Here is a 25,605-nt window from a genome sequence, read left to right on the forward strand (position 1 = left end):
TTCCATACGTGTGTGTTAAATCTTCTGTATCTCTCCCAAGCGTGTTGTATATTCTGGTATTTTTTTTATTTATTTTTTTTGTCATTTTTCAGTTCACTTTTCAGTTTTGGAAGTTTCTCCTAAGAGAACATGAAGCTTAAAGATTCTTTCCTTAGCTGTATGCAGGGTATGAACAAGCCCATCACGTCATTCTTAATTCCTGTTATAGTGTACTTGATCTTTAGCATTTCTTTTTGGTCCATTGTTAGAATTTTCATGTCTCAGCTTACATTTCCCTTCTGGCGTTGTATGCTGTCTGCTTTACCCATTAGTAGACATTAATTAGCATATTTGTCATAATTATTTTATATTCCCAGTGTAATCATTCACACATCCCTGTGATATCTGATTTTGATTCTGAAGCTTTGTCTTTTCAAACTGTTTTGTGGGACACTGCAGGTCTTCAGAAGACGCCATGGTTGCAAAGAGTTAGATCAATGAGATTCTGCCAGTACAATAGTTGTTTAGGTGGGGAGATACATTCCTAACATTTTGTACTCCATCCACTGTACATCCTTCCCTCTGGCTCCACCGGATGTTCTTTTTGTTTTCGGCCACGCTGCGTGGCATGCCCGACCAAGAATTAAAGCTGTGCCTCCTGCATTAGAAACAAAGAGTTTTAACCACTGTACCACCAGGAAAGTCCTTCCACCAGACATTCTTTATGTCATATTTAAATATTGTGTATTGTGTACTGAGTTCCTCTGGGCCAGTGTTGGCTATTCAGCCATCCTGATTATGTTAGGACTTGTATCATTTGTGGCCCGTGTAGTTGGCCAGATCGGGATGGAGAGTCCTTGGGGCTTTACGGGATGGACATGACTCTGGTTTCAGCAAAAAGCCTCAGAGATAGCCTGATTATGATGAATGGCAGCTGGGAGAGGCTATGATATCAGGGCTGTGTTCAAGTCATATCAGGAAGTATGAATTCCTTTTGAAGAGCGTTTTAGTGCCACTGTCGGTGGCTGCAAAGCACTTCTCTCGACTTTCTCCATTCGTGACATTCTGCCAACTTGTCATTTCTACTACTTCCCGTTTTTAGTATGACTGTGGCCTTGGATTCATTCTCTAACACCTCTCTAAACCACTTATCTCATGTGGTCTTTACACCGCTTTTCCCATAGTACCTACTGACACTGTTTGTGTCCTCAACATAATGAATCCTTCAATATTTCTTGAATGTCAGAGATTTTTGGAGGTCTGGACATATGCTTCTGTACACTATCACAGGTCACCAGGAGATGGGGTCCTGGTAAAAGCCGTTGACAGAGGAGTGAATTGTGGAAGATGCCTATCGCCTTGGGCCACATACAGTCCTTGTGTCCTGTACTTGGTGAGAGCAGCTGCTTCTCAATTTGGCCCCAAATTCATTTCGTGAATACTATCTTGTGGACTCGTTCTTTGACTTGTCAAATGTAGAAATGTGATAGCCTTACTCCCCCCAATAAAGTCAACATGAACTTCACCATCACTTCTTTGTTTTCAGGTTCTTTTCCTGGAGTTGAGAATGAAGAGATGCCTTCTGAACAGAGCGTATCTGCAGAAGGAGTGTCACAGATGAGGACCCCCAGGGAAGGTTTGTCTCCTGAGAAGACCCAGCCCTGTAAGATGTGCATTGCAGTCTTGAGAGACATTTTGCACTTGGCTGAAGAGCAAGGAACAAATAGGGAGCAGAAAGCATACAAATGTGGGGCATGTGGGAAACAGTTCTATTTCACTGCAAACCTTCAAGAGCACCAGAAACAGCACATTAGAGAGAATCCCATACGATATGGTATGCGGAGACCCCCATTTTGGAAAAGCTACTCAATCCACACAATAAGGAATCTACCTACCTACGTGGAGATTGGGTACAACTACGTGGCCAACATGGAACTGTTCTGGGCAGTGTGAGGGACATGGAAGGACTAAGAATATCCAGTGTGACCCTACGTGGCCTGGTCTCCAAGCATCCTCTTCCTAAGCCCTTGATCCATTGCCTCACTGTTCCTTCCATCCCTCCAGAAAAATGTCAACTCACCAACATGATGATTTTTAATTAGCAAGAACTTGCCCTCCCCCCCTTGGGACCCACACTTGATCAACGTACCTTAAAAGCTAAGACTGAATGCAGGCTGACCCCTCCCATGGAGACTTAAAAACCTGTGTATAAAACAATTATAATTTTAGGGGCTTCCCTGGTGGTGCATTGGTTAAGAATCCCCCTGCCAATGCAGGGGACACGGGTTAGAGCCCTGGGATGGGAATTTCCCACATGCCACGGAGCAACTAAGCCCGCGTGCTACAACTACTGAAGCCTGCGTGCCTAGAACCCATGCTCCGCAACAAAGAGAAGCCACTGCAATGAGAATCCCACGCACTACAACGAAGAGTAGCCCCCACTCGCCAGAACTAGAGAAAGCCCGTGCACAGTAACGAAGACCCAATGTAGCTATAAACAAACAAACATAAATAAATAAATGTATTTTTTTAATCGTGATTTTAATTGCATTTATTTCAGGAATTTTTTTTTTTTTTGACCCTATCACACAACATGCATGATCTTAGTTCTGACCAGGAATCTAACGCATGCACCCTGCTGTGGAAGCCTGGCGTTCTCACCACTGGACTGCCAGGGAATTCCCTTTCTTAGGATTGTTGATGTTGAATTTTGTTTTTCATGTGTCTATTTTTTACCTGTGTGTCCTGTTTGGTTAAATTTCTATTCCTATCTTTTGCCTACTTTTATGTTGTGAGATATGGCTATTTTCTCTTTTTTTGACAAAAGAGAGCAGGTAAACAACAAAGACATCTGTTAGATTTCACTCATTCACCAATAATGTGAGTGATTTCTTTTCTGAATGTAATTATAATTTGGAATAGTGAAAGAATATGTTCTCAACTTTTTCTCAATTTTATACTATGCATAATGTAATGGCCACATACATTATACAGTTTAGGAATAATCTGCATTATTAACATATGCTACCTTAGTGTTAAGTCCAGACATTCAATTACACAGTAAATTAATCTCTGGTTTGTAGTGTTTGCCAGTTTCCGTGCTGTAAATATTCCAACCATAGCCAAGGTCAAATTGCCAACATAATTTCACTGAACATTCATTTGGGAAGCATTGCCAGTAGGCTGCTATTGTATTCTTTTTCCACCATTACAGGTACAGTAGCCACAATTTTAAGAAGGTAGCTAATAAACCTTAGTAGAATGATTATAAAGTGACAGGTTTTGCATCGTTGTTTTGAAAATCATTTACTGGATGAATAGTTGACTTAAATTTTGCCTATTTAAAATGTACATTTTGGGGTTTCCCTGGTGGCGCAGTGGTTAGGAATCTGCCTGCCAATGCAGGGGACACGAGTTCATGCCCCAGTCCGGGAAGATCCCACATGCCGCGGAGCAACTAGGCCCGTGAGCCACAACTACTGAGCCTGCGCGTCTGTAGCCTGTGCTCCACAACGGGAGAGGCCGCGACAGTGAGAGGCCCGTGCACTGCGATGAAGAGTGGCCCCTGCTCAGCGCCACTGGAGAAAGCCCTTGCACAGAAACTAAGACCCAACACATCCAAAAATAAATAAATAAATTTATTTATTTTTTTTTAAATTTAAAAAATATAAATAAAATATACATTTTGACATACTTGTGTACAGCCCTCCAACCAGTTTCCTCCTGCCATTGTTAATTCATCCTCAACATTAAAATGACTGATGCAAGAGCATATTCTACTTTTGTAATAGATATTTTCAAATGTATATTTAAATGGAATGACTGTGTTGGACCCTTCCTGTACCTTACATCATTTATCGTGTTTATGCACATTTTTTTGTGTTTGTGTATCATGATTTACTTAGTAGTTTTTAACATTTATAATCCTAGGTATCATGTCTTTGAATACATAATTTCTTAGAATGCATTTCTAAAATAAGAGAACCCTGGGACTACCCTGGTGGTACAGTGGTTAAGAATCCACCTGTGGGCTTCCCTGGTGGCACAGTGGTTGAGAGTCCACCTGCCAATGCAGGGGACATGGGTTCAAGCCCTGGTCTGGGAAGATCCCACATGCCACGGAGCAACTAGGCCCGTGAGCCACAACTACTGAGCCTGCACATCTGGAGCCTGTTGTCCGCAACAGGAGAGGCCGCGATAGTGAGAGGCCCGTGCACCGCGATGAAGAGTGACCCCCGCTTGCTGCAACTGGAGAAAGTCCTTGCACAGAAACGAAGACCCAACACAGCCAAAAATTAATTAATTAATTAATTAATTAATTTAAAAAAAAAAAGAATCCGCCTGCCAAGGACTTCCCTGGTGGTGTAGTGGTTAAGAGTCTGCCTGCCAATGCAGGGGACACGGGTTCAAGCCCTGGTCTGGGAACATTCCACATACTGTGGAGCAACTAAGCCCGTGTGCCACAATTACTGAGCCTGCGCTCTAGAGCCCACGAGCCACAACTACTGGACCCTGTGTGCCTAGAGCCCATGCTCTGCAATAAGAGAAGCTACCACAATGAGAAACCTGCGCACCTCAATGAAGAGAAACCACTACAATGAGAAGCCTGCACACCTCAATGAAGAGTTGCCCCCACTTGCCGCAACTAGAGAAAGCCCGTGCGCAGTAACGAAGACCCAACACAGCCAAAAATAAATAAATTAATTAAATAAATTAAATAACAAACAAACTGAGACCGGGACTTCCCTGGTGGTCCAGTGGTTAAGACTCCAATGCAGGGTGCACTGGTTTGATCTCTGGTCAGGGAACTAAGATCCTACATGCTGTGTGGCAAGGCCAAAAAGGAAAAAAAAGAAAAACAGAGACCATGAGACCACCTGACACTCATTAGGATGGCTAATATGTAATATATATATTTGTTGGACAAAATTAGAATTTTGGACTGGTTTTATAATATAAGTCAGCACCAACCATTACATATATTTATTGTTTCTCCTCCCACCATATGTCCCCTCTATTTCTGCATTCCAAACATGGTGGATATCTTCAGATCTCTGATAGCTCTGTGAAGTTATGTGTGGGGCTCTAGAGGTGCTTTTTCGTCTACCTGGAACTCCTGGATCTGAATATGCTTTAAAAATTTGTTTTTAAAGTAACCATATAAGATACAAGTACATAAAGACACAAACTTCTATGTCTAAATTTCCTGTTTCTTTCCATTGTACTCAATTAGTTAATGAAAACTTTCCCAAGAGTGGCTACTAGGTAGTAAAGTGCAAGTAGATTAAGTAAATTCTGTATAACTAGATAAAATTTTCATTTTCTGGATATTCTATTAGCTCTAGAAATGCAAGAACTTATCTGTTCTTATTCACCAATATATCCCAATTAATGAATGAAAATTGAAAGACCCTTAGCCAATCACCTTTTCATTGTATAATTATTTGTACCTGACAATCACCTAAGTTAAAAAAGAAAATTAGGGACTTCCCTGGTGGTGCAGTGATTAAGAATCTGCTTGCCAATGCAGGGGACAAGGGTTCCAGTCCTGGTCCAGGAAGATCCCACATGCTGCGGAGCAACTAAGCCCATGCGCCACAACTACTGAGCCTGTGCTCTAGAACCCACGAGCCACAACTATTGAGCCCGCGTACCACAACTACTGAGTCCCGTGCGCCTAGAGCCTGTTCTCCGCAACAAGAGAAGCCACCGCAATGAAAAGCCCGAGCACCGCAATGAAGAGTAGGCACCACTCGCCACAACTAGAGAAAGCCTGCACGCAGCAACGAAGACCCAACGCAGAGAAAAATAAATAATAAATAAATTAAAAACAAATTGAGGTCCAGACCTCTCAAGTGGCTGAACTAGGAAGGAGTAGATCCACAAATTTCCCTTAAAAAAAAATTAATTGATTCACTGCAGAAATAAGACATAAATGTTTAACAATATTAGGAAAATAATTTTTTTGGAGCAGAAATCATAGAAGAACCTAGAGACACCGGTGTCACTGCTGATGAGCACAAAGGGGCTGAAAGCTGGGAAATCCGGAGCTAGTAGCACAGATGTTTCCATCAGCTACTGGCCTGCATTTACAATTACAGTAACACAAAGACTCAAAATGGAAGAGAGACAGTAAAAAGAGATGAAGAAACTCACCAGGATAAAGATGGTGCATGTGGCTGTGGCCACGTGGGGAGGTCTGGGGTAAAGTCTGTTGCTGTGGTTGTACTGGGCTCGCTGCTTGTATCTGTGCAGGACAAATATCATGTACCCACTGGTCCAGATCTTGAAGCCCAAATAACATCCAGGGGATAAAATATGAATGCATGTAATAAGCCGAGACTTCTGTCTGACGTGGCTGAGAAACAGTATGTAAAAATTTTTTTCACACATATGTGCTATTTCCAGGACCAATCACGTTCATAGGAATATAGACATTTACCAACAGCTGAAGGAACCAGAAAAGGAAAGTAAAGAAGCCAATGCATTTGGGGGGATTGAATTCTGAAGTCTATCCACCAAGAGGTTCTGGGGCAAAACTTAATGGCCAGGAAGCCACTCAGAAGGCAGGTAGTGCCGAGAGAAACCCCTGTGGTCACTCTGTAAATACAAGACAAATGTACACCCAAGATCATAGAGGAAGTGTTTCGATCCAAAAGTTGTCATTGTCTGTGGGATCACTCTGGAGCAAAGAGCCAAGTTGTTGTTGGGGAGGCTAATAAAATAGTCTTGTTCAGGCTTCAGAGACAATAGGCTTTTGACTAAACAAAGACTCTGAAAGAGCTACACATCGAGCTGCTAGACTACATGCAGGTCAGCAGAAACAGTGCTAGTCAGTCTTGGGATACAACAGATAAAGAAGGGAGTAAGTCACAAAGCTTCCTGGGACTTGGGAATCTGGCCAGTTCCCACAATTCAGCGAACATTCTGAGACTTACAACTAAAGTATCAAAACATTTGCGATAATAGCCAGAGCTGCATACTTGCACGCAAGCTGATGACTATCAGCTTGCGGCTTGGTGTTAAAAGCAGGACTCCTTTGGGCAGCACTCTGAAGTCCCACCCGTGGGGTGGACTCACCGCCCGGGACGTTCCCAACTGGGACTCCAGATTGCTGTTCAAGGGAATTCCTAGCTGCCACTTGGATCTGGAAGTAGGTGTCGGCCCAATTCTGTGATGTATGCTCTGTTATATACTCTGTTAATATTCCTCTCCCTCTAATGATTGTATATTGAAATTTATATACTCTGTTAATATTCTTATTCCTTTCCCTCTAATGACTGTATATTGAAGTTAAGTTAAATCACTTTCTATTAAAGATTTGATTGAAGCTGTTTATTCGTGTGAGACGAGTGGTTATTTTGCCAGCGAATCCAACGAACCTTAAAACCGAAAGCAGGCTTTTGGCAAAACAGTTGTTGGCCAAGATCAGTTGGTTGACAGTCTGATCAGTGGGTCTCAACTTGTAACTGGTGAGCAAGGTGAAGTTATGAAGACAAAGGCAGGAGGAGTTTTCCAGGAACCCAGCTCCAGTGTGAGAGAGGAACATAATCTCTATTTCCAAGTTGGCATGCACATCACTTTCATATCTAGGAGATATTGATTTTAATTTGAGACAAAGAAATGGTAGAAAGATAAACAAATGTATTACCTACTTCTACTCAGCTCTATCTTCTGCTCAGCTGTATCAGATAAATGGGCACTGAGTAATCTGGAGAAAGTAAATCTTGCCTAATATACAGGTGCTTCTAAGCTCAGCCAGTTATTCAATTGTGTTTTTGATAGTTATATTTTTTCCAAAAAACAGAAAAATCTATCTTGGGTTAGGAATCCACCAATATTGATAATTTTGTAAAGTCTATATTAAGAAAATTGTGCGTTGCACGTGAAACTGCTCTGTTTTTAGTGAAACCTCTGGGTAGCCTCTGTACATCAGATTAAACCATTTTCAGTAATAGATAAAAATGCGGAAATACAAAGTGAAATATGATCTAAAGATTAGCACATTCACTAGCTGGGGCCAGGATAAGTGGGTACGCATTGACTGATTAGGCCTTATGATTAAGAGGGAAGGTCAGGGAATTCCCTGGAGGTCCAGTGGTTAGGACTCCACCGTTTCTCTGCTGTGGGCCTGGGTTTGATCCCTGGTTGGGGAACTAAGATCCCAGAAACCACACAGTGCAGCCAAAATAAATAAATAAATAAAATAACAATAGTAAGGGAAGTTCATTCACGTGAATAGGGTGTAGGTGAATCAGACTGGTGGAGCAGGGAATGTACAAAGAGCAAGAGAACAGCTATCGTGGGTGGCCTGATCATCAGTTTTTGTCACTGAGTTGGGCACAATCACTGACTATGCAGTCAGAAGAGCCTTTTCTAGGGGGACAAGAAGCAGTGCTCTCCCTCTTGCCGAGCAGGCCTGTCCAAAATCTCCTCTCCATATTTCCAGTCAGCGTTCTGTCTGACTTTTTTCTGGTCCCTGAACAAAGCCCACAAAATCACTAACTCTTCAGGCTGCATGCATTTCAGGAGCAATAGGATAATGTTTAGTTTTTGTTCCTGTTACCAGTGGGTTTAAACGTGGGTTGGTTTAAAGGATTCTGAGATAATGTCCAAACACTTCATTGATAAGTAGCATTAAGGACTCTTAAATGCTCTTAACACTCCCCGCCCCCATGGGTCCCCCGCCTCCTTAAGAAGGCTGGAGCCCCTCCCCAGCCCTAGAGGTCATTTCCCAGTGCTCCTCCGGGTGCTTCTTGGCTTTTTCCCAAGTGCTTCCCAGTGTGGGGCTTCCTTCCTTGAGACCTTTGCACTACATTACCCAGAAGAATTTGTGCTAAGGGACAGCGACTTTCATCCAATGAAAATCGAGCAAGGGGGCATTTCCGGGAGGGCGAACCTCCGGGAGAGGGACTTCCGGTTTCTTCGTGGCTGCCATTTTAGTTACGGTGAAGTCTCTGGAGATGGTCAGAGGTTTCTGTGTGCGGTGTTGGGAGCGAGGTAACAGGCTAAGAGGCGCAAGAGGAGGGTCTGTGCGCACCGGGGCGGTTTTGAGGGTCGGGGACAGACCCGTGCAGTGTGCGTGCAGAGTGGGACCCGGTCGGTCGACTGTCGCCACTCCTTTCCGTCCAGAAGTTCCGATGGCGGCGCCTGCGCTGAGGGACCCGGCTCAGGTAAACGCTGCGTGTTCCGGGTTCTCCGCGGCCTGTTTCCCCACCCAGATACGAACGGCCCGCCTGAGAGGCGGCTGTTCTCGTCGCTTTATCCCAGGCCCCGGGTCTAGGACAGAGAGGCCTCCAGGGGTCTTTTCCCTTTTTCTGTCTGAGTGAGACTTGGAGATGCAACTGAAGCAGGAACATTCCGGGAACCTGGAGTCCATCTTGTTTCTGCAAGGAAGAAAGTTTGAGGCCAGGCTGCATCTGGAGTGGTAGATGAGAGGTTGTACCTTTCTTCTCCGAGAAGAAAGCCCTCCAAGAAGGGCTCCGAGAGCCCTCGGAGCGGTGAAGAGTTTTGAGCACAGGAAGGACACCATCTGAATTAGGCCTTTAAAAATACTCCAGAGCCTGTTCAGTGGAAGCACAGACTGTAGGGAGTGATGAGATCATTGAGGCAGAGGGAAGTTGTGACTTTTCCAAGGTCACAACTGGTAAGAGGTAGCACCGGGGACCGAGGCACGGAGGAGAGGTTTGCCAGTCAGCCCGAGGTTACCTGGCTCTGGTACCCAGCAGAGGTCCAGTTGTGAGAAGGACAGAGATACCCTTGGGGAAAAGAGAAAGGCAGAGCCTAGCTCAGAGCATAGGGTTGGGTGTGAGGGCCTTACCCAGCATGCATACAAGTGCATGAGCCTCTGGAACACCGCCATGGTCTCTTTCCTCTATAGTTTGTCTTTTCTTACATGTTCCCAGGCTGCAGAAGCACTTGGAGCAAGTGGAGGTTGTCCCAGTCCCTCGCTTGTTCTCACCCCCCACGCACACATTCTCTGTATTTGAGGTGTATTGGGGCTCTTCACCTGCCATTCTCCCAGCTCTTTGGTTTGAGGACCCTGGAGAACCCCATGCTCAGGTTCCTGAGTGCAGGCTGGGTTCTATGGAGGGGCTTCCCATTTCCCAACACCAATGGAAGGAGGCGTGGAAGGTTACTCATGAATCCAATACCAGTATGTGGAAGTGCTGTGAGGTGAGGCTGAGCTAGTTTAGGTAAGTGCAGGTCTCCTTTTTTCTGGTGGAAATAAACAGGGAAGGGCAAGAGTTAGACTTGAAATGACTGCCTATGTATTCTGGAGGAAAAGGGAGGTGCAGATCAAAGGAAGATGGTTTTCTTCCCCAGGTCTCAAGAAGCTCCATCTGATTGGGTAGCAGGGGAAATGTGTGGGAAGATGTAATGTGGGTTTTCAGGAGTGAGACTGTTCATGGTTTTATTTGTCCCTGTTTACCAGGGCAGTGTGACCTTTGAGGATGTTGCCGTGTACTTCTCCTGGGAGGAATGGTGTCTTCTTGATGAGGTTCAGATACACCTATACCTTGATGTCATGCTGGAGAACTTTGCAGTTATATGCATGTTGGGTAAGGCCTTCACACCCACCCCTATCCTCTGAGCTAGGCTCTGCCTTTCTTCTCTTCCCCAAGGGCAGCTCTGTCCTTCTCACATCTGGAACACAGGCACTGCTTTCTTCTTCAATTGCTTCGTTATGTGCTGTGGTTACTATGGCTAGGCAGAGTGTACCCCTATTCCTTAGTGCCGGGACACCTGTAGCTCCAAAGTTTTGCAGGTGAGGATTTAGGTTTAGTAGTCTTGCACTTAGTCTGATAGATCCCTCCTTGCTCACCCTCTCTGCCCAGGTGAATGTCAAAATCCATGGTACCCAAGTTTTGCTCCATTCCTGTTCATGACATTTTTTGGTGCCTGACTTCACAACAGACTGTTGTCACTGACATGGTCATTACTAAAACAGACCATGAGCTGTTTCTGTAAGAACTTTTTCCAAGGTTCCAATTTCTGTTTATCAACACTGGCATCTGTTAAGCATTCCGGTCAGCAATGAATGAAATTCCTGTTGCTCCACACCCTTACCAGCATTTGGTGTTGTGAATGTTTGGACTTTGGCCCTTCTTATAGGTATGTAATAGTGTGTACTTTTCAGTTTAATTTGCATTTCCTTGCATCTTTGTATATGCTAAATTGTCATCTGTATGCCTTTTTTTTTTTTGGCTACGTTGGGTCTTCGTTTCTGCACGTGGGCTTTTTCTAGTTGCAGCGAACGGGGAATACTCTTCATTGTGGTGCACGGGCTTCTCATTGCAGTGGCTTCTCTTGTTGCAGAGCACAGACTCTAGGCACGCGAGCTTCAGTAGTTGTGGCTCGCAGGCTCTAGAGCGCAGGCTCAGTAGTTGTGGCACACGGGCTTGGTTGCTCCATGGCATGTGGGATTTTCACAGACCAGGGCTCTAACCTGTGTCCCCTGCATTGGCAGGCAGATTCTTAACCACTGCACCACCAGGGAAGTCCTGTATATCTTCTTTTAATGAGGTGTTTGTTAAGGTGTTTTGCTCATTTGGTCTTTGGGTTTTTGTTTTCTTACTAAGTTTTAAGAGTTTTTTGTATTTAGCATTTAGGTCTGTGATCCACTTTGAGTTAATTTTTTGTGAAGGTTTGTGTCTAGAATTCATTTCTTGGCATGTGATGTTTGGTTGTTCCAGTACTATTTATTCAAAAGACTTAACTTTTCTCCATTGTATTGCGCTTGCTCATCTGTCAAAGGTCAGTTGAGTGTATTTCTATGGGTCTATTTCTGGGTTCTCAATACTTTTCATTGAACAGTTTCTCTGTCATTTCAACAATATCACACTGGCTTGATTACTTTAGATACTAAGTCTTAAAGTTAAGTAGTGTCAGTCTGCCAGCTTTGTTCTTCTTCAGTTTTGTGTTGGCTATTTTGGGACTTTTGCCTTTTTGTATAAATTTTAGGATCAAAGTATTTATGTCCACAAAATAACTTGCTGGTATTTTGATATGGGTTGCATTGAATCTATAGATGAAGTTGGGAAGAACGGACATCTTGACGATACTGGGTTTTCCTATTTATGAACGTGAAATATCTTTCCATTTATTTAGTTCTTTGATTTCTTTATTAGAGTGTTTGATTGTTTGTTTGTTTGTTGGCTGCACTGCGAGGCCTGAGGGATTTTAGTTCCCCTACTAGGGATCCCCTACTCAGGCCCATGGCAGTGAAAGCATGGAGTCCTAACCAGTGGACCACCATGGAATTCATGATTTCTCTAAGTTTTATAGTTTCTCTCATGTATATCTTGTACATGTTTTGATAGATCTGTAACTCAATATTTCTTTCTCTTGCTCTCTTTTTTTTTTGAGCGGGTGCTAATTTACATGGTATTGTGTTTTTAATTTCAAATTGACTTGTTCATTGATGGTATATAGTATGTAATTGACTTTTGTATATTAAGCTTATGTCCTGAAAGCTTGCTATAATTGCTTCTTAGTTCCAGGAATTTTTTTTTTTCCTCTATTTTTTGGGTGTTTTACATAGCTGGTCATGTCATATGAGAATGAAGACAGTTTTATTCCTTCCTTCTTGATCAGTATGCCATTTAAATAACCTCATCTCATTGCCTTTGTTTTGACTTCCACTATAAAGTTGAAAGTGAGTTGTACAAGGGAACATCCTTGCCTTCTTCATCTTAGTGGGAGAGTTCTAGTTTTTCTCTAGTAAGTATGATAGTAGCTATAGGGTTTTATTTAGTTTATCAAGTTGAAGTGTTTTTTTTTCAATTTTTAGGTTATATTATATGGAGATTTTTTTAAATTAATTAATTTATTTATTTATGGCTGTGTTGGGTCTTCGTTTCTGTGCGAGGGCTTTCTCTAGTTGTGGCAAGCGGGGGCCACTCTTCATCGCGGTGTGCGGGCCTCTCACTATCGGGGCCTCTCTTGTTGCGGAACACAGGCTCCAGATGCGCAGGCTCAGTAATTGTGGCTCACGGGCCCAGTTGCTCCGCGGCATGTGGGATCTTCCCAGACCAGGGCTCGAACCCGTGTCCCCTGCATTGGCAGGCAGACTCTCAACCACTGCGCCACCAGGGAAGCCCTATATGGAGATTTTTAACATGAGTGGCTGTTGGATTTTGTCAGATCCTTTTTCTGCATCTATTGATGAGATCATGAGTTGGTTTTTAACCTGTTGATGACACGGATTATATTAATTGATTTTTTAATGTTAAAGCAGCATTGCGTAACGTGGATCATTCTCAGTTGGTCATGGTGTATAATTCTTCCTTCCTTCCTTCCTTCCTTCCTTCCTTCCTTCCTTCCTTCCTTCCTTCCTTCCTTCCCTCCCTCCCTCCCTCCGTCCCTCCCTCCCTCCTTCCCTCCTTCCCTCCTTTCCTGCATTGGGTCTTCGTTGCTGTGCACAGGCTTTCTCTAGTTGCGGCGAGTGGGGGGCTACTCTTCATTGTGGCGTGTGGGCTTCTCATTGCAATGGCTTCTCTTATTGTGGAGCACGGGCTCTAGGCGCGTGGGCTTCAGTAGTTGTGGCACACGGGCTCAGTAGTTGTGGCCTTGAGGCTCAGTCATTGTGGCTCACGGGCTTAGTTGCTCTGTGGCATGTGGGATCTTCCCAGACCAGGGCTCGAACCCGTGTCCCCTCCACTGGCAGGCGGATTCTTAACCACTGCGCCACCAGGGAAGTCCCGTATAATTCTTTTTCAACTGTTTTTGAAACAATTTACTGATATTTTGTGAGGATTGTTGCATCTATGTTCATGAGAGATACTGGTCTATACTTTTCTTTTAATGTCTTTGGTTTGATATTAGAGTAATGCTGTTCTGATGCAATTAGTGTGGAAGAATTCCCTCTGTTTCTGTATTCTGAAAGCAGTTGTAGAGAATTGTGTACTATCTTCCTTAACGTTTGTCAGATTTGACCAGTGAACCAAAGTCTGCCAATTGTATTCCCAGAAAATTTAGAAGGTTATTAATTTTTTTTTAAGTTTTTTTTTTTTTTTTTTTTTTGGATGTGGACCATTAAAAAATTTTTTTTTTAAATCTTCATTTTGTTGCTTCGGGTCTTACTTGCGACAGGTGTGCTCCTTAGTTGTGGCTTGCAGGCTCTTTAGATGTGGCATGCAAACTCTTAGTTGCGGCATGCATGTGGGATCTAGTTCCCTGATCAGGGATCGAACTTGGGCCCCCTGCATTGGGAGCGCAGAGTCTTAACCACTGTGCCACCAGTTAAGTCCCTGGATGTGGACTATTTTTAATGTCTTTATTGAAGTTGTTACAATATTGCTTCTGTTTTATGTTTTGGTTTTTTGGCCCCGAGGCATGTGGGATGTTAGCTCCCTGACCAGGGATTGAACCTACACCCCCTGCATTGGAAGGCAAAGTCTTAACCACTGGACTGCCAGGGAAGTCCTGTGGAAAGCTATTCATCATTGATTCAATTTCTGTAGTAAATGTAGACCCATTGAGATTGTCTATTTCTTTTTTTTGTTGTTTTAGTTTTAGGTTTTTTTGGAGGGGCCGCACACCAAGGCATGCGGGATCTTAAGCTCCCCCTATCAGGGATCTAACCTGAGCCCTCTGCAGTGGAAGCATGGAGTCTTAACTGCTTAAATACATGTAGACCTATTTAGATTGTTTCTTTTTGTGTGATTTTGGTAGACTGTATCTTTCAGGGCGTTGATCCATTTCATTTAGGTTTTCAAATTTATGGTCTTGGAGATTCTCATATATTTCATTATTATCCTTTGAACATCCATTGTATCTATAGTCATGTGTCCTTTTTAATTTTTTTTTTTTAAACTGAACAAACTGCACTTTTTTTATTTTTTATTTTTGGCTGTGTTGGGTCTTTGTTGCTGCACACAGGGTTTTCTCTAGTTGTGGCGAGCAGGGGCTACTCTTTGTTGCGGTGCGTGGGCTTCTCATTGGGTGGCTTCTCTTGTTGCAGAGCACAGGCTCCAGGCGCATGGACTTCAGTAGTTGTGGCACTCGGGCTCAGTAGTTGTGGCTCGCGGGCTCTAGAGTGCAGGCTCAGTCGTTGTGGTGCGCAGACTTAGTTGCTCCACGGCATGTGGGATCTTTCCAGAGCAGGGCTCGAACCCATGTCCCCTGCATTGGCAGGCAGATTCTTAACCAGTGCACCACCAGGGAAGCCCTCCTTTTTCATTTTGATATTAGTAATTTGTGTCCTCTCTTGTTTTTGTGACTAGGCTGACTAGCATGTTTTTGATTTTATCGGGCATTTTAAAGAACCAGCTTTTTTTTTGACTTTGTTGATTTTTCTCTACTGATTTTTTAAATTATTTCTTTTCTTCTTCCTTTGTATTTCATTTTCCCCTAGTTTCCTAAGATAGAAGCACAGATGACTGATTTTAGGTCTTTCATCTTATGTAATATATGCATTCAGTGCTACCGATTGCCATATAAACAGTGCTATCACTGCATCTGCATTTTTTTTTTTAAGTTTATTTTTGGGTGTGTTGGGTCTTCATTGCTGCGTGTGGGCTTTGTCTAGTTGCAGTGAGTGGGGGCTACTCTTCACTGTGGTGCACAGGCTTCTTATTGCAGTGGCTTCTCTTGTTGCGGAGCTTGGGCTCTAGGCGTGCGGACTTCAGTAGTTGTGGCGTGTGGGCTCTAGAGCGCAGGCTTAGTAGTTGTGGCACATGGGCTCAGTTGCTCCATGGCATGTGGGATGTTCCCAGACCAGGGCTTGAACCCATGTCCCCTGAATTGGCAGGCAGATTCTTAACTGTGCCACCAGGGAAGTCCCCATCTGCATGTTTTGACAAGTGCTGTGTTTGTTTCTTTCAGAATACTTAAAAATTTATCTTAATATTTCTTCTTTGACCCATGTTTTATTTGGAAGTGTATTGTTTAATTTATCAGTGTTGTGCAATTTTACAGCTATCCTTTTGTTACTGGTTGCCGGTGTAATTCACTTTGTTCTGAGAACTGACCTTGTATGTTTTCTGTTCTTTTAAATTTGTTAAGGTATATTTTCTGGCCCAAGATGTAGTCCATCTTGTGAATGTTCTATGTCAGTTTGAGAAGAATATTCTGTTTTTGAATGGAGTAGCCTAGTAATCTATAGGTGACTGTTACATCCAGTTGACTGATGATGGTGATCCTCAGTTTACCAGCATCTTTATGGATTTTTTATTTTCTGGATCTGTTCATTTCTTATAGAGGTGTGTTGAATGAAGTCTCCAAGTGTTATAGCAGATTCATCTATTTTTTGCTTGTAGGTCTGTTTTGCCTCATATTTTGACATTGTGTTGTTAGAAGCAGACATGTTAAGGATTGTTGTGTATTCTGGAGTATTGACCCCTTTACCATTGTGTTATTCTCATTATCCCTGATAACTTTGCTTATGTGAAATCTGCTGTGATATCAGTATAGTTACTACCACTTTTCTTTTTTTTCTTTTGATTTGTGTTGACCTCTTTTTCTGTATTGACATACTTTTAATTTATATGCATCTTATTTTTAAGCATCTTTTTAAAAAAATTTTTTTATTTTGGTTGTGCTGGGTCTTAGTCGAGGCTCACGGGCTCCTTAGTTGTGGCTCACTTGCTCCTTTAGTTGTGGCACGTGTGCTCCTTAATTGTGGCTGGTGGGGTCCTTAGTTGCGGCCGATGGGCTCCTTAGTTGCAGCTCACAGGCTCCTTAGTTTTGGTGTGCGAACTCTTAGTTACGGCATGCAAGTAGAATCTAGTTCCCAGACCAGGGATCAAACCCGTATCCCCTGCATTAGATGGTGGATTCTTAACCACCGCACCACCAGGGAGCTTCCTCTATGTGCATCTTTGTATTTAAAGTGGGTTTCTCGGAGACAACATATAATTCAGTCTTGTTTTTTGATCCACTCTGATAATCTGTCTTTAAATTGGTGCATTGAGACTATCGATGTTTAATATATTGATACAGCTGGAAAAACATCTAACATATTTGTTACCATTTTCTTTTCATTGCCCTTGTTCTTTGTTCCTAGTTGAGTCTTCCACCCTTTTTTTTGTGATTTTAATGAAGCATTTTGAATGACCCTTTTTCTCTCCTCTGTTAGCATATCATCTATACTTTCTCCTTTTCATTTTTTATGTAGTCGCGATAGAGTTTCCAATATGTATTTACAGCTAATTCAAGCCCACATTCAAATGACAATATGTGGTTTCGTGGGTAGTTTAAAAAGCTCATAATTTTAAAAAATCCTAATTTTCCATCTTCTCCATTGTATTATTGTTGTCTTTTGTTTTAATTTTACGTAAACATACATATATGGGTATGTTTAAAAATACATGATGGAGTACACTGTTGCTATTGTTGTTTTGTACAAACTGTTATATCTAAATAGATAGTTTTCAGAAGAAGATACGCAAACGGTGACCTTCTACATGAAAAGGTGCTCAATATCACTAATTGTCGGGGAAATGCCAATTAATACCACAATGAGATACCACCTCACACCTGTTATAATGTCTGTTATGAAAAAGACAATAAATAAGTATAGGAGAAGGTGTGAAGAAAAGGGACCCCATGTGCACTGTTGGTGGGAATGTACATTATTTCTACCACATGGAAAAGAGTAGAGAATCCTTACACAATTAAGAAAGGAACTACCATATGGTCCATCAGTTCCACCTCTATGTATTTATCTAGGGGAGTGAAATCATCATCTCAAAAAGATATGTGTACTCCATGTTTATTGCTGCATTATTTACAATATCCAAGACATGGAAACAACCTAAGTGTCCATTGCTGGATGAGTGGATAACAAACACGTCTTATATATGGAATACTATTCAGTTTTATTCAACCATTAAAAAGAGAAGGAAATTTTGCCATTTACAGCAACATGATTGGATTTTATGGGCATTATGCTAAGTGAAATAAGCCAGAGAGAGAAATCCTGTTGTCCCTATGTTTCCACAGAGGATTGGTGCCAGGATCCCCTGCATATACTGAAATCTGGGGATGTTTAAGTCCCATAGTCAGCCCTGTGATTCTGAAGTTTCCCATTGTTTTAAAAATATTGATTAATTAATTAATTTTATTTATTTTGACTGTGTTGGGTCTTCGTTGCTGCACGTGGGCTTCCTCTAGTTGCAACGAGCGGGGGCTACTCTTTGTTGTGGTGCGTGGGTTTCTCATTGCAGTGGCTTCTCTTGTTGCAGAGGACAGGCTCTAGGCGTGCAGGCTTCAGTAGTTGTGGCACACAGGCTTCAGCATTTGTGGCTCGTGAGCTCTAGAGTGCAGGCTCAGTAGTTGTGGCACACGGGCTTAGTAGCTCCACGGCATGTAGGAATCTTCCCAGCCCAGGGCTCGAACCCATGTCCCCTGCATTGGCAGGTGGATTCTTAACCACTGTACCACCAGGGAAGCCCAAGTTTCCCATTTTTGGATTCATCCAACTAAAGATCATGTAGTGCTGTGCATTTATTGGAAAATATCCCTGTATAAATGGACCCAAGCAATTCTAACCCATGTTATTCAAGGTTTAACTGTACTACATGATTATACTTACATGGGAAATCTTTGGAAAAAACAGCAACAACAACACCACCAAACTCAGATGCAGACAACAGATTAGTTATTGCCAGAATGCGGGAAGGTGGGTAGATGACATGGGTGAAGTATTTCAGAAGTTACAGACTTCTAGTTATAAGATGATTAAGTCCTGGGGATGTAATTCACAGCATAGTGACTTTAGTTAACAAAACTGTATTGTATATTTAGAAGTTTTTAAGAAAGTAGATCTTAAAAGTTCTTGTCAGAAGAAAGAAAATTGTAAGACATAATTCAACTGAACTTATGTGGTAGTCATTTCAGTGTGTACACATATAGAATCATGTTGTACAGCTTAAAGATATATGATGTTCCTTAACAATTATGTGTCACTAAAATATTTTTTATTCTGATGCTCTTCCTTTCTCTATGAAACCCAAATTTCTGATCTATATCATTTACCATCTCTCTCTCCTTTTTTTTTTTTTTTTTGGCCATGCTGTGCCACATGCAGCATCTTAGTTCCTCGACTAGGGATCAAATCCATGCCCCCTGCAGTGGAAGCGTACATGGTAACCACTGGACTGCCAGGGAAGTCCCTTCATCTCTCTGAAGAACTTCTTTTAATATATTCCCACAATTTTTCTGTATGTAAGAAAGTGTTTATTTCACCATCAGTGTTGAAGGGTAATTTTTGCTGGATACCAAATTCTGGGTTGCTGAAGGTCACCTCCCACACCCACCCCAAGCACTTTTTTTTTTTTAATTTTTTAAAAAATTAATTAATTAATTAATTAATTTTTGGCTGTGTTGGGTCTTCGTTTCTGTGTGTGGGCTTTCTCCAGTTGCGGCGAGCAGGGGCCACTCTTCATCGCGGTGTGCTGCCCTCTCACTGTCGTGGTCTCTCCCGTTGCGGAGCACAGGCTCCAGACGTGCAGGCTCAGTAGTTGTGGCTCCTGGGCTTAGTTGCTCCACGGCATGTGGGATCTTCCCAGACCAGGGCTCGAACCCGTGTCCCCTGAATTGGCAGGCAGATTCTTAACCACTGTGCCACCAGGGAAGCCCCCGAGCACTTTAAATGTTTCACTTCGTTCTCTTCTTGTCTGCATGAGTTCTGAGGAGAATTCAACTGTAATTGTTTTTGTTGCTTCTCTGTGGGTAAGGTGTTTATTCCTATGGCTTCTTTCAGGACTTTTTTGTGCATTTGAATGTGATATTCCTAGGTGTAGTTTTTTCACATTAAACCTACTTGATGTTCTCTGAGCTTCCTGGATCTGTGCTTTGGTGTCTGATAGTAACTTGGTGGAAATTCTCCATCATTATTGCCTCAAATATTTTTTCTGTTCCTTTGTCTCTTTTTCCTTTTGATGTTTCCATATGTGTATGTTAAACCTTTTGTAGTTGTCCCACCAATATTGGATTTTTTTTTTTTTTGTCTTGTCCTTTTTTCTTTTCAGTTTTGGAAGTTTTTCCTAAGAGAACATCAAGCTCAGATTCTTTCCTCACCTTTATGTCCAGTTTATAAATAAGCCTATCACAGTCATTTTTCATTTCTGTTAAGGTGTTCTTGATCTCTAGCATTTCTTGATTCTTTGTTAGATTTCCCATCTCTCTGCTTACATTGCCCTTCTGCTCTCGTATGCTGTCTGCTTTATCCATTCGCAGACATTAATTAGCATATTAATCATAATTGTTTTATATTCCCAGCATGATCATCCCAACATTCCTGTGATATCTGATTCTGGTTTTAAAGTTTCGTCTGTTCAAACTTCGTTTTGTGGGACACTGCAAATCTTCAGTAGACTCCATAGTTGCAAAAGAGTTACATCAGTTAGATTGTTCCTGTTTAGGTGGGGAGATGGATTCTTAACAGTCTGTACTTGATCCACTTTGCATCCTTCCCCCCTCTGGCTCCACTGGACGTTCTTTTTGTGGTATTTAAATATCGTTCCTTGGTCTATTATGTACTGAGTTCCTCTGGGCTCATGTTGGCCACTTACTTGTCCTGACTCTGTTAGGGCTTGTATCATTTCTGTCCCGTGTAGTTTTTCAGCTGGGGATGGAGAGTCCTTGGTGGTTTCATGGGATGGACATGACTCTAGTTTCAGTATAAAGAGCTTACAGGTATCCTGGTAAGATGAATGGCAGCTGGGAGAGGGCTTGTTATAAGGTCTGTGTTGAGAAGTAATACCTGGAACATATCTCATTTGAGTAGTGTTTTAGGGCCATTGCCAGTGGCCCCCAATTACTTCTCTTGTCCTTTCTCCATTCTTGACATTCTGCTAACTTGTCCTTTTTTTTTTTTTTTTTTTTCACCATGCCCCACGGCCTGTGGGATCCTAGTTTCCCAACCAGGGGTTGAACCCACACTCCCTGCATTGGAAGCATGGAGTCTTAACCACTGGACCACCAGGGAATTCCCCAATTCCCATTTTTATTCTGACTCCAGCCTGTGATAATTTCCCTACCACCTCTCTAACCCATTTATCTCATGTGGTCTTCACATTGTTTTCCCCTTAGTACTTACTGGTATTGTTTATGTCCTCAACCATGTATATATCCTTTAATATTTCTTGAACACCAGCTACCAGTTGCAGTCAGATTTTCTGGGGCCTGAAAATACACTTCTGCATATTATGATAGGTCACCAGTAGATGTGGTACTGGTAAAAGCCATTGACAGAGGAGTGAATTGTAGAACTCGCCTTTTGCCTTGGGCCACATCCAGTCCCTGTGTCCTGTACTTGGTGAGAGCACCTTTCCCAATTTGACCCCAACTCCATTTCCTGAACACAATCCTGTGGACTGCTTCCTTCATGTGTCAGATATACTGTTGTGATGGTGTCACTCACACCCAATAACGTGAACAGGAACTTCACCATCACTTCTTTGTTTTCAGGTTCTTGGCACCGGGTTGAGGATGAAGAGACACCTTCTGAACAGAGCGTATCTGCAGAAAGAGTGTCACAGATCAGTACTCCCAGTGCAGGTTCATCTCCTGAGAAGGCCCAGCACTGTAAGATGTGCATCCCAGTCTTGAGAGACATTTTGCACTTGGCTGAAGAGCAAGGAACAAATAGGGGGCAGAAAGCATACACATGTGGGGCATGTGGGAAACAGTTCTATTTCACTGCAAACCTTCAAGAGCACCAGAAGCAACACATTAGAGAGAAACCCTTCAGCTGTGATATGGGGAGACCCGCATTTTTGAAAAGCTGCACAATCCATGTAACAGGGAATCTCTCTACCTACATGGAGATTGGGAACAACTACGTGGCCAAAATTGGACTTCAGAAACAGGTCACTAATACCAGGAAGAAACTGAACAACAGTAAGGAGTGTGAAGCTGTTTTTGACAGTGGGAAAAGTCATCACCGCTGGGGAGAAGGCAACAAATTCTCCAGCCACACAGAAATACTTATTCAGGATGAGAGAGTCCTCACTACTGAAAGGTTTTGTGAATGCAGCAACTGTGGGAAAGCCTACACCCAAAGAAGTAACCATAGTCAGCACCGGAAAGTTCACACTGGAGAAAGGCCTTATGAATGCAGCCAATGTGGAAAATTTTTTACCTACAAATCTAGTTTCCTTACACATCAGAGAGTTCACAGTGGGGAAAGGCCTTATGAGTGCAGTGAATGTGGAAAATCTTTTACTACTAGGTCTGGCCTCTATTATCATAGGAGAGTTCACACTGGAGAAAGGCCTTATGAGTGCAGTGAATGTGGGAAATCTTTTAGTAATAGGTCGATCCTTTGTAATCATCAGAGAGTTCACAGTGGAGAAAAGCCTTTCGAGTGCAGTGAATGTGGGAAATTCTTTAGCCGAAACGGACACCTCAGTGCCCATAAGAAAGTTCATACTGGAGAAAAGCCTTATGAATGCAATAAATGTGGAAAATCTTTTACTGCTAAGACGAGCCTTCATTACCATCAGAGAGTTCACAGTGGAGAAAAGCCTTATGAGTGTAGTCAATGTGGGAAATCTTTTACTACTAGCTCTGGTTTCTATTATCATCAGAGAGTTCACAGTGGAGAAAGGCCTTATGAATGCAGTGAATGTGGGAAATCTTTTACTACTAGTTCTGGTCTCTATTATCATCAGAGAGTTCACAGTGGAGAAAGGCCTTATGAGTGCAGTGAATGTGGGAAATCTTTTACTACTAGTTCTGGTCTCTATTATCATCAGAGAGTTCACAGTGGAGAAAGGCCTTATGAGTGCAGTGAATGTGGGAAGTGTTTTACTGGTAGCTCGAGCCTTCATCGTCATCAGAGAGTTCACAGTGGAGAAAGACCTTATGAGTGCAGTGCATGTGGGAAATGTTTTAGTATTATATCTGATCTTTATGTTCATCAGAGAATTCACACAGGAGAAAGGCCTTATAAGTGCAATGAATGTGGGAAATGTTTTACTGATAGGTCAAGCCTTCGTCGTCATCAGAGAGTTCACACTGGAGAAAGGCCTTATGAGTGCACTGAATGTGGGAAGTCCTTTAGCCGAAGACAGCTCCTCCATATCCATAGGAAAATCCACACTGGAGAAAAGCCTTGTGAGTGCAAGGAATGTGATAAATCTTATTGAAAGGTGCCACTTCATTAAACATCAGTTCACACTGGTAAAAGGACCTTATGAATATAGCAAATATAGATGGGACTGATGTTCAAGGAGTTTGAGATTGTAACAGGGTGGGAAGAACCCCTGCAGTTACTGTGCAGCAAATGTACCCTTTCTTGGGACAAACTGTGGCCCAGAGAGAATGTATCATCTGTTGTGAACAGCGATCTGGATTCAACGCCAGGTTCCCTGGTTCAGGACATGGGGAGTCTGGTCACTTCAGTCCTCTTCCCCCCTTTCCCCCGTTGAGGACTCAAAGACATGTTGTCCATCTGGACACTTTTGCCCCCCACCCCAGAAGCCCTGATGATAACCATAGCCCCATGCTGATGGATAAGGCTGTCTTTTCTCTGGGAAACAACATTGATGGCTTTCTTGGAAATGACTCCATTCATCTACCCAACCAAACCAGTGCTCATAGTGTTTTTATTCCCATTTGTAAAGGAAGGCATGTGCAGCCCAGAGACGTTGAGGGAATTCCACAAGGCCTCACTACTGCCAGGCCTTTGATGAGAGTGCTTCCTCTACACTGCACCCTTCCAGTGGCCTCTCTTCTGCTTCAAGCAGGGACTCCATTTGCTTTGTCCCGATGATGAACTACCAACACCTGATGTGTTCTTCTCCACCTGGGTCTCCAGCTTCATTTTTCCCAGTGTACATCTCCTTCCTGCAGACACCCTCCCTCTTGGGACGTTCTTACAGTGACAGCAACACCAAGCCAGGCACTGTGGAGAAGATCATTGGAGTCACCCCAGATGTGACACTGGCTCCACTGCCATATGCAGTGATTCATTTTCAAGGTCCTTTCCTTTTTATAAACCCACTTCAGGATGTCCCTGTTTCCCCATTATGCAGTTGACCCGCTCACTGTTCTGGGCAGTGTGAAGGACACTGAAGGACTAGGAATGTCCACTGTGGCCCTCACATGGCCTGGTCCCCAAGGCTCTTCCTCCTAATCCCTTTTCCCATCCCCTTACTGCTCCTCCCCCGCCCCCCTCCCCAAAATGTAAGTCACCAAATAATGATTTTTAACCAGCAAGAACTTTCCTGCCTCCCTTTTGCAACCTACACTTGACCAACCTAACTTAAAAGCTAAGACTGAATGCAGGCTGACCCCTCTGATGAAGACTGTAAAATCGTGGTATAAAATCAGTATGATTTTAATTGCTTTTTTCTCATTTTTTTTTTTTTTTTTGGGTGCACTTTGTGGCATGTGGGATTTTAGTTCCCCAACCAGGGATTGAACCTGTGCTCCCTGCAGTGGAAGTGCAGAGCCATAACTAGTGGACTGCCAGGGGATTCCCTCTCTCAGGATTCTTGAGTTTGAGTTTGAGTTTTTTTTTTTTTTTTTTTTTTTAATGTGTCTATTTTTTACCTGCACGTCTTGTTTTGATAAATTTCTATTTCTGCCTTTTACCTGCTTTTATTTTGTGAGCTCTTGTCTATTTTCTCTTTCCTTGACAAGTAGGAGATCAGGGAAACAACAAAGGTATCTGTGAGATTTCACACATTTACCCAATGTGAGTGACTTCTGCATGGAACTGTAATTTGGCATAGTGAATATGTTCTCAATTTTTTCTTAATTTTGGTCTTATGCATAATGTAATGGCCACATACATTATATATGTTAAAGATAAATCTGCACTATTAACATATGCTACCTCAGGTTTTTTTCCTTTTTTTTATTCTCACCTCCCCACCCCCTTTTTTTCCCCACACCACACAGCTTGTGGGACCTCAGTTCTCCGACCAGACATCAAACCCAGGCCCAAGCACTGGAAGCCCAGAATCCTAACCACTAGGCCACCAGGGAACTCCCATATCCTACCTCAGTCCTAAGTCCAGATATTCAGGAACACAGTAAATGAAATCCTGGTTTGTAGTCTTTGCCAGTTTCCCTGGTGTAAATACTCCCAGCATATCCAATGTCAAATTGCCAACATAATGTCACTGAATATGGAGTTGGGAAGCATTGCCAGGAGCCCACCATTGTATTCTTTTTCTACCTTACAGGTGCAGTAGCCACAAATAATTTTAAGAATGTCGCTAATAAACCATAGTAGAATGATTATAAAGTGACAGGTTTTGCATATTTGTTTTAAAAATCGTTTAATGTATGTGTAGTTGACTGAAAATAAATTACATGTATTCTTAAATGTACATTTTAACACTGTGATACTTGTGTAAAGCCCTGAAACAAGTTTCCTCCTGTCATTTTTAATTCATCCTAAAATTAAAAATACTGATGCAAGAGCATATTCTACTTTTGAAATAACTTTTTTCAAATGTATATATAAATGGAATGTGTAGGAACCTTCCTGTATCTTAACATCATTTACTGTATTTTTGCAGATTTTTTGTGTTTGTGTATCGTGATTTACTTAGGGGTTTTTACAATTTATAATCCCAGGTATCATGTCTTTGAATACATAAATTTCTTTTTTTTTAAATTTATTTTATTTATTTTTGGCTGTGTTGGGTCTTCATTGCTGCG

At 42.5% G+C, this 25,605-nt stretch overlaps 1 protein-coding gene across 3 annotated transcripts in view; it reads left to right on the forward strand.

Annotated features, from left to right (window-relative positions):
* The window catches only part of LOC309648138 (uncharacterized protein), a 67,676-nt gene extending 42,309 nt beyond the window's left edge, over nucleotides 1-25,367 (forward strand). For 2 of the 3 annotated variants that reach the window (XM_082436375.1, XM_082436376.1), the window contains exons 2-4: nucleotides 1,526-9,152; nucleotides 10,415-10,541; nucleotides 21,397-25,367. In XM_082436375.1, the coding sequence (XP_082292501.1) occupies nucleotides 8,943-9,152; nucleotides 10,415-10,541; nucleotides 21,397-23,078 (2,019 nt within the window). In that variant the 5' untranslated portion in view covers nucleotides 1,526-8,942 and the 3' untranslated portion in view covers nucleotides 23,079-25,367. The remainder of the gene's footprint in view (nucleotides 1-1,525; nucleotides 9,153-10,414; nucleotides 10,542-21,396) is intronic. The other variant, XM_082436380.1, reaches the window with a different exon arrangement.
* The last annotated feature ends 238 nt before the right edge of the window (nucleotides 25,368-25,605 follow it).

The sequence above is a fragment of the Balaenoptera physalus genome (genome assembly GCF_965194825.1).
Source record: "Balaenoptera physalus genome assembly, chromosome: 19".
Classification (NCBI taxonomy): domain Eukaryota; kingdom Metazoa; phylum Chordata; class Mammalia; order Artiodactyla; family Balaenopteridae; genus Balaenoptera; species Balaenoptera physalus.